At 36.2% G+C, this 8485-nt stretch overlaps 1 protein-coding gene and 1 pseudogene across 3 annotated transcripts in view; one reads left to right on the plus strand and one right to left on the minus strand.

Annotated features, from left to right (window-relative positions):
• LOC104856701 overlaps positions 1–227 on the minus strand; it is a 4900-nt pseudogene extending 4673 nt beyond the window's left edge.
• A 3993-nt stretch (positions 228–4220) lies between these two features.
• Positions 4221–8485, plus strand: part of Zdbf2 (zinc finger DBF-type containing 2) — a 24687-nt gene continuing 20422 nt past the window's right edge. For 2 of the 3 annotated variants that reach the window (XM_010616101.1, XM_033764576.1), the window contains exons 1-2: positions 4221–4275; positions 6789–6893. In XM_010616101.1, coding sequence (XP_010614403.1) covers positions 6834–6893 — 60 coding nt within the window. In that variant the 5' untranslated portion in view covers positions 4221–4275; positions 6789–6833. The remainder of the gene's footprint in view (positions 4276–6788; positions 6894–8485) is intronic. The other variant, XM_033764575.1, reaches the window with a different exon arrangement.

Consider the following 8485-nt stretch of genomic DNA (forward strand, 5'->3'; position numbering starts at 1 on the left):
CTCTCGGCTCGGTGGCAGTTGCATTTTATTTGGGTAGCGTCCGATTGTGTGTGTGTGTGCGTGCGTGTGAGTCCGCGAGTGTATGCGGCAGATCGCTGACCGCCGTCGTGCAACAGTTGTGCAAATGTGACGCTCGCGCCCGCAGAAGTCTTGCGGGGTCCCGCGGCCGTCCGGGGCGCCTGTGGCTTGCGAGGGGCAAACGCGGGTTTCGGCCAGAGTGGAAGCATCCTTTTTTATGTTTATTTTACTGCAGTTGTTTACTCTTGAGGAGGAAGAGGAGGAACGGAGAGCGCCCCGAGCAGAGGCGAATTTGTTAATTTTGCATGTCTTTCCCTTCTTTTTTGAGTGTGTAAATTTGTAAGTGTGCCCAGTGAGTGGGGTTATTTATTTTACGATCTTTTCACTTACTCCATCGATGGAGTTTTTCTGTATCATTGGAAACCAGAGACGGCCAGAAAGAAACTCGTTAAAGCTTTGATTGCGTATCACTGCAGTGGGCATCCGATTGGTCGGAAAAAAGCTGGATTCGGGGTAGCAACTGGTTTCTATAAAATATTGTTTGCTCCGAACAATTTGAGACGGTGTTTTGCAGACTGCGATTTTTCAGCCAGTGAGTTTTGGGATGAAAATCAATGACTAGCATGTTAAAAAAGTGAAATTAAAAACAGTGTAGAAAACACCAGAAACACGGAGTGAGGGTATTGTTTTGTGAAATCTTGTTTTAACTGCGCATGTGTGCCTGTGTGTGTGTGTGTGTATGTGTGTTGGGTTGTAACATAACATGTATTGCTTTCTGCGATGTCATGCTAAATAAATTTAAAGTAATTAATTCCAGGTACTGAAACCGCAGCAACTATGCAGTTAAACTAAATGTTAGTTATACCTTTTTTCGTTTTGTTTTTCAAGTAACATGGTTTATTGCACCAAACTAGGTGCCTAATTATTTGTTTTTACCTAATATTACATTTAGCATTTCTAAAAATTGAGAGATGTTCATAGAAGAGGCTAAACACCTCAGATTTGACCAGCTGCACCATTGATGTGAAAGCTGAATCTGATAACCTTTTCTTACTAAGCCTCAGTTTCCCAATTTGCTAAGTGTGAATTATTTTGCCTCTTACCTTTTAAGACTGTTGGGTGTTTAGATGAGGTGTGCATGTGAAACTGTGAACAGGATCCCGCCTCACATTTTAAGCTCTCAATGAGCGCTAGCGATTATTTTATTAAGACTAAATGGCGATGTCCTGGATGCTTACCATGGAAAAAAGCCCGCAGAGTACGGATAATTTAATCAAAAAAAAAAAAAAAAAAAAAAAAAAAAAAAAAAAAAAAAAAAAAAAAAAAAAAAAAGGAAAAGGAAAAGGAAAAGAAAAGAAAAGTTGAAAATTATTTGATAGCGTTGTATGAAAGATCTGACCCTGATTAGATTTTTTTTTTTGTATACCGTTTGACAATTATTTTGTGATTACTTCTCAGTTGTTTGCTTACAGATAGACAGGTAATTTAGATTGTCACATTTTAAAAATTGGATACTGTTCTGTTGTCTTTTCTTGTTTTCTGTTGAGTTGATTTCTCCATTGTCCAACAATTGAAAAATATTTCCTATGAAGTTTCTGGATTCTGTTACCTCTTATTACACTGGCACAACAATCGGCTTGAGGTGCATAGTACATACAACTTTAAAATCATCTCAACAGAATTGTTGTTGGTGTTTATCTCAACATCTGGTACAGATCTCAGATGTGCAAGAAATACAGTATTCCTAAAAACAAAACAGAAAAAAAAAAACCTCAGAAAGTTCAGCTGTCTGCTCTTATCCCAGATGAGTTTGTGCAATTTTGAGTGTTACAAAATACTAGTGAGATAAGAGAGTTAACACTGTCATTTAGAAAACAGTGTTATAATTTTTAAGAAAAATAAATTTAATGCTTTGGCCTTTTTAAAAAAAGGCTTTCGTTTTTAACTGGGTGTGACAATTGTAAGGGGTTGAAAAAAACCTTAAACATTGGTCACAATTTTGCTCTCAGATTTGAAAATGTCCTTAGGCTCTTTTTCTGCTTTAGACTAATAAAAATTAAAATGTTGAATTATGTGGTTTATGAAAAACATGATTTGGAACTCTAGGTAATCTGTCTACAAAAAAAAAAAAATCACAGCAAAAGCCTTAACAATAAAGAAAACAGCCCATTTTGCTCTTAAACATATGTGGATAGTATGTTTTAGATTAAAATATTAAGATTATGTGTGTATATTTTTTAAATTATTGAATCACCGACTACTGGTTCTGATAAAGTAAGAGGGGTTTTATCTTATTTTGATAAGATGAAAAACTTTATAATCATTAGATGTTCGGTTTTGCAATTATATATAACGCTGTGTACTTCACAGACAAGCGAGAGAAACTGGAATAGAATAGAGTGTACAGTACGATTCCATTTTTATAAAAGGATGTTTAGAACAATGTTACATATTAATGATGGGTGGTGGGATTATGCCTATTTACACTCCTTAATTCTTTGTTTTTATAATCGCACTACAGTTGTTTTATTTTTACAATAAAAGTAAATAAAAGTCACTCAAAATTAAAACAATTTAAAAAATTAAAATTAAAATTTTCCTTTTTCAAATGAGATTTTGCTTTAAGAGATACTGACTTACTGAATTTCAGTATTTTGGATCTTAACTAATTTACCAGTATACAAGGAAATGATGCTGAGTTGTTTAACAGTTATATTCCTTGAAAAGCTCCTTTGAATAGGAGGGAACCATTGTTCCAGAATTTTCTGAAAACGCTTTTTGAGTATACCTGCTTCCAAAAGACAATTCCAATTTAGGTGTTGAATTCCTTAGTCTACTTTTGAATCCTACCATGTCAACACTCAATCTACCTTTCCTGCTTTATTACCCCGTAAATTCTCAAATAAAATTTTAGATTCAGCTGAACTTGTGTATTTAATGTTTTCAGGTATACTTGTTTTTGAACTCATGCTTTTTTCTTAGAATATCTTTCTTGACATTTGTGTAAGGAAATCCCATTTTTTAAAACCTGGTTAAAAAATCATATCCACTGGGGGGCGTAGTGACTCACCTCTGTAATCTCAGCACCCTGGGAGGCTGAGGCTGGATCAGAAGCCCAGCGTTTGTAATTTAAATCACTAAGAAGTCTCCCCCCGCCAAAAAAAAAAAAATTAAAAATGGGTTAGAGGTGTAGCTTAATGTGAATACTCTGGGTTCAATCCCTAGGGTCAAAAACAAAACAAAAATCATATCTACTTTGACATATCTGGGTACTCCAGCTAAAACTGAACTTTGCAAATTAACCCATTAGCTATTATTATTATTATTATTATTACAGTGCCGGGGAACAAATCCATAACCTTATGCATGCTAGGCAAATGACCACTGAACTATACCCTCAGCTCCATATTTATTTTTATTTGTTTCTCAGGTACTACTTTATGCTTTTGCATGCATTTTCTAGTTCCATTTTAAATATCTAGAAGGCAAGAAAGCTTGTCTTGTTTTTGTGTCTATCCATTAAAGCTCCTAGCGTAGAACTCTGCATAGGAGAGGTGCTGAAATATTACGCTTTCATTAAACAGTTGTGTCACTGGTTCTGTTGAGCCCAAGTATTAGAAATCTTTCTAACCAGTGATCCTAGGCAAAACACTTTGCCCACAACAATGTGGAAGGAAAAAAACAACAACAACACTGATTCTTCTGTGTAATTGTTCACTGGATGGTAAAGAATTGACAATATTTTTTAAAATTAAAATTAATATGATAGTTTGAGGGCTTAGGTTGTTAGTCCAGTACCCAAACTATAATGTCTCATACATATTCCTTTTAAGAGTTTCACGTGAAGCTTGTTTGGGGTTTGACAGCATTTTTGTCTTTAACCTTACCAGAGATACAGTTGTGCCTTATATTTTTTCACGGTATTTGTTCCTGGAACCCAGAAATCCAAAGTGTCTGGTGATGGGTTAGATCGGCCAGCAGAGTCACTGCTCCAGAATACAGTACCTTCGTAGGTTGTGTTATTAAGCAAGTCACAGCACAGTATGTAAAGTGCTTTGTGTTCCAAAGTCACAATTTTCTTCCATTACTAGAAGCATAATTGTGTTACTTTTCAAATTTTAATATGAGGGCATTTGTTTGATTAATGGTAAGTACTTATGCGACTTATCTTTTTTTTGAAACATTGTTTTACTTTAATTTGCAGATGTTTGCTGGAACTAATACAGCTGATGAAATACCTGCCCTTTTCTGCTCAAGGTAAATCATTTGTTACTTTGTAAAAAATATCAGGTTGTAATTAAATTCAGAGTTTGTAAAAGGTCAGGCAAAGTAATATAATCCCTGACCATGAAGAAATGATCCTTTTAATAGGTAAGAATTTTATTATTCATTAAAAATGATAACTTTCAGGACCAGGGATTTAGCTCAGTGGCGCTGGGCCTGCCTTGCAAGCGCAAGGTCCTGAGTTCAATCCCTGGTACCAAAAACAACAACAAAAAACAAAACAAAACAAAACAAAAACAATAACTTACATTGTTGGATCAGTTTAGAATCCCTTGGAACATTTTACAGAACGCATAATATGCATGTGTCTGGGCTTTCTCCTCCACCCCAAGGGAATTTGATTTGGGAAGTTTTAAATGGGCTTCCAGTATGTGAATTAAAAAAAAAATACCAGTATGGTCTCAGATTCCTCTGAGCCCTCCGGGGCTTGCTAGCATAAATCAAAACAAAGCAAAACAAAACCAGTATGTACTTCTGATTTTCATTGTAATTGTCTGATTATCTCCTTGTCATTGCCACAAAGATGATATAAATAGCAAATGATAATGCTTTAGGGGTTAAAGACCCTAAGGGTTAATATTTAATTTTTGTCTGTGTGATTAGATTTTTTTTTTTTGAGACAAGGTCTTGCTAACCCCAACCCCAACTCCAACCCTAAGCACACTTGTAATCCCTGCTCTCAGGAGGCTGAGGTAGCAGGAGGGTCACTTGAGGTGGAGGCCAGCCTGAGCTACACAGTGAGAACCTAACCCATCATGCTTGGCTTAGATTCATTATCATTTTGCTTTTCATTCAGTGTTTTCATTACAGTTTCAGAATATCATTAAAAAGTTTGTTATTTTATGATTTTAAAAATTTAGGTTTAAGCTCTAGGATTCACTTAGCTTAGAAAATTACCCTATTTATAAATACAGTTTACAAACTTTGCCTCATTTGGTTGCTTCAGATTAATACATGAAGCAAAGTAATGGGAAACGGACCATTTAAAAAAATTTTTTTTCCCAAGACTCAGGATTGAATTCAGGACCTTGTGCTTGCAAGGCAGGTACGGCAGCACTGAGCTAAATCCCCAGCTCAGATCACGTTTTAAATAATTTCATATACATTACTTCAGCTGTGTTTTAATTAATTAATTTTCCCCATAAATGTGGGAAGTCAGAAACTCAAAGGTTCTCAGTAAACTCAGTGGTAAGTGGATGTTATAATAGAATCTTGACTTGAAGGTTTTGTATTCTCATCTTACTGGTTTTAAGTGTCATTTCATTTTTCAGATTTTAACAATTAAACTTTCTGTTCCAGAATAATCTCATTTAGAAGGACTCATTACACATTATAGTATGATTCATATGTTTTCTAACAGAGAGGATTATTTAAATTTTTAGAATTAAAAACTTGTCAAAGTTACTTGCAGTTCTATTTTTATGTTAAACCAGCAAGGAAACTGCATTGTATTAATTTTTTTCATTTAGACTCACACACACACACACACACACACACACGCGCACACGTCAGCTCATAAAAAAATTATGTGGGAAAGTTTTGAAATTCTGAATCCTAGGCTCTTACTCAGCTCTGACTTTACGGTGTGACGCTGACATTCTTCCTGGTTCAGAACTACTGTAGGATATAATATTGAAGGATTCATTGGTTTTAGGAGACAGGAAACTATTTGTTGAGAAATTTCAGAGCACTAGTAGAAAAAATTTCTAATATTTATTGTGGTTTATGCGATGATCGGGAGAGTAATAGTTGGTGTTTCCAGAAACTGATTTAGTTGTTAGTTGGAATTTTAGCAACTTTGTGGTACCTCAGTTCACGAACTTCATATTTTCCATGATTTTGATTGCAAACTGAATTGAATGAGAATAGAATCTTATTTCCCCACAAGATCGACATGAACCTAACCATTGAATTCAGTTTGATTCTTGTCTGATTTGGTTTGTGACCAGAATGGTAGAAAGAATTAAATTCATGAACACTGGCAGCAGCTACTCAGCTTACAAGAGGCAGGTTGTTTTAGAATACAGTGGTGTCTCAGTTCACGAATTTAATTCTTTCTATGATTCTGGTTGCAAACTACTGTCATGATAGAGAATTTGATGTGAGCTGTGACACTGAGAATTCAGATTACCTGGAGTTGTACAGAAACATCATGGAAAATTAAAGAGCTCTGTTAGAGGATGTTAAGCATACTCTGATAATATATAAAAGTAGTAATTTGCCTGTAGAAATCGAGTGCTGTGTTCTTCGTTACTGAATCGATTCCTAATTATCCTAGCAGGTTATTAGAAAATTGATAAGCAGCAGTTGCTGTGTGCAAAGAGGCCTGATTAGGTTTTCACGCCAGGTTGCTGATGGATTGAGAAATTCATGTCTATTTTCTGTGTCTTCCTAATTGCTGTTAGAAACAGGAACAGATTTCTGAGCCATTTTTTGTGTAGCGGGAAGGTGTCACTGAGACCTTGGTCCCTGTTCTGTTTTTGCAGTGTGAGTGTTGAAGGACAGCTGCTGTCTGTCTTTGTTTAGTCACGATGCAGAAGAGACAAGGCTACTGCACCTACTGTCGTGTCACCTACACCAACCTGGAGCAGGTGAGAGGTTTCTGCTGATGCGATCAAGTGTACCTCAGAGGACCTTAGCTGTGTGTTTTCTACTCTTTTGCCTTTTATTACATTCATTTATTCATTCACTGAACAGATTATGTTGAGAACGTACTAGTTTGCACATATTTTTATGATTCTAGAGGTATAAAAGACAGCTTTTTTCATGGAGCTTACATTCTAGTACAGTAAGACTCAGAACAAGTAGTCATATAGATTCAGTACATAATATGTTAGATTGTGACACAGTTTATAAGGAAAATGAAACAGGGAAGGGAGTGTTATTTTAGGTAGCGTGGCCAGGTGAGGCCTTTTTAAGTAAGTGCCATTTGAGATGAGATTTGAATGAAGTTCATCACCAGCCTTGCATATATATGAGGGAAAGGTTTCTCTGCAGAGGACAGAGAGTGAGGACAGAGACCCCAGGGCAGAAGTGTGTGGCTGCAGTGGATGGCAGGTGGGTGTTAAGTACGGGCTGTCTTTGTTTAATGACTGAGGTCCATTCCAGTGACTAATGCATTGGTCTCTAATTGAGGAGTTGTGTATAGTGCATACGTTAGAGTATTCAGAACAAAGATATGGCCAAAGGAAACTCCAACTTTATGTCTTTGCTTTTATTTGCATAACTCTTACATGGAGTACTGTAGTGTACAACAGAACATAAAGCTGCGGCACTGTACAGTAAAGTCAGCACTGCTACTTGTGTTCCTGTGTCATAGTTCAAAGTGCGAACAGTGTACCTCGGCCACAAGTCCAAATAGTTGTTAAACAGGTGGGTCGTTAAATGAGGAATATCTGTAATAGGTGAGAAAGTCGGAGAAGTAGATTTGATAAGACCTTGTACGTTAAGGCATAAGGAATTTTATCCCAAGTAAAGTGAGAGGGCATCTCAGGATTCTGAGAAGAGGAACTTGTACTTCAGAAGGGTCACCGTGGCTGCTTTTGGGAAGAATAGTTAGTATGGAGAGTCTTTCAGTTTTTTATTACAACATAATTCTAACACCATAAACTTTACCCTTTTAAAGTGTGAAATTTGGAGATCTTAGTGTATGTCAAAGTGGTATGCTATCTAACTACAGAACATTTTCATGGTCCTAATTAAGAAAACCCAATGCCCTTGTGTACTTCTAACCCCTAACATTTGCTAATCATTAATCTATTTTCTGTCTCAATAGATATGACTAGACAGGCCCTCTCTCTCTCTCTCTCTCTCTCCCCTTCCTTCCTTCTTTTTCTTTCTCTCTCTCTATTATTATTATTATTTTCTTTACCAGGGATCAAACTCAGGACTGTGTGCTTGCAAGGCAGGAACGGTGCCACTGAGCTAAATCCCTGGCCCTAGACTGGTATTTTATATAAACCAAATCATTATACTATGTGACCTTTTGTATCTGGATGTCTTTCACTTAGCATAATATTTTTTGGGGCTGGGGATAGAAGCGCTGTGCCTGCCTGGAAAGTGTAAGGTCCTGAGTTTGATTCCCTGGTCCTGGGAAAAAAACCAAAAACTTAGCATGATATATACATATACATACATATATATATATATATATATATATATATATATATACATACATATGTAT

Source organism: Fukomys damarensis, unplaced genomic scaffold (genome assembly GCF_012274545.1).
Source record: "Fukomys damarensis isolate Sample0158 unplaced genomic scaffold, DMR_v1.0_HiC HiC_scaffold_16, whole genome shotgun sequence".
In the NCBI taxonomy this organism is placed as follows: domain Eukaryota; kingdom Metazoa; phylum Chordata; class Mammalia; order Rodentia; family Bathyergidae; genus Fukomys; species Fukomys damarensis.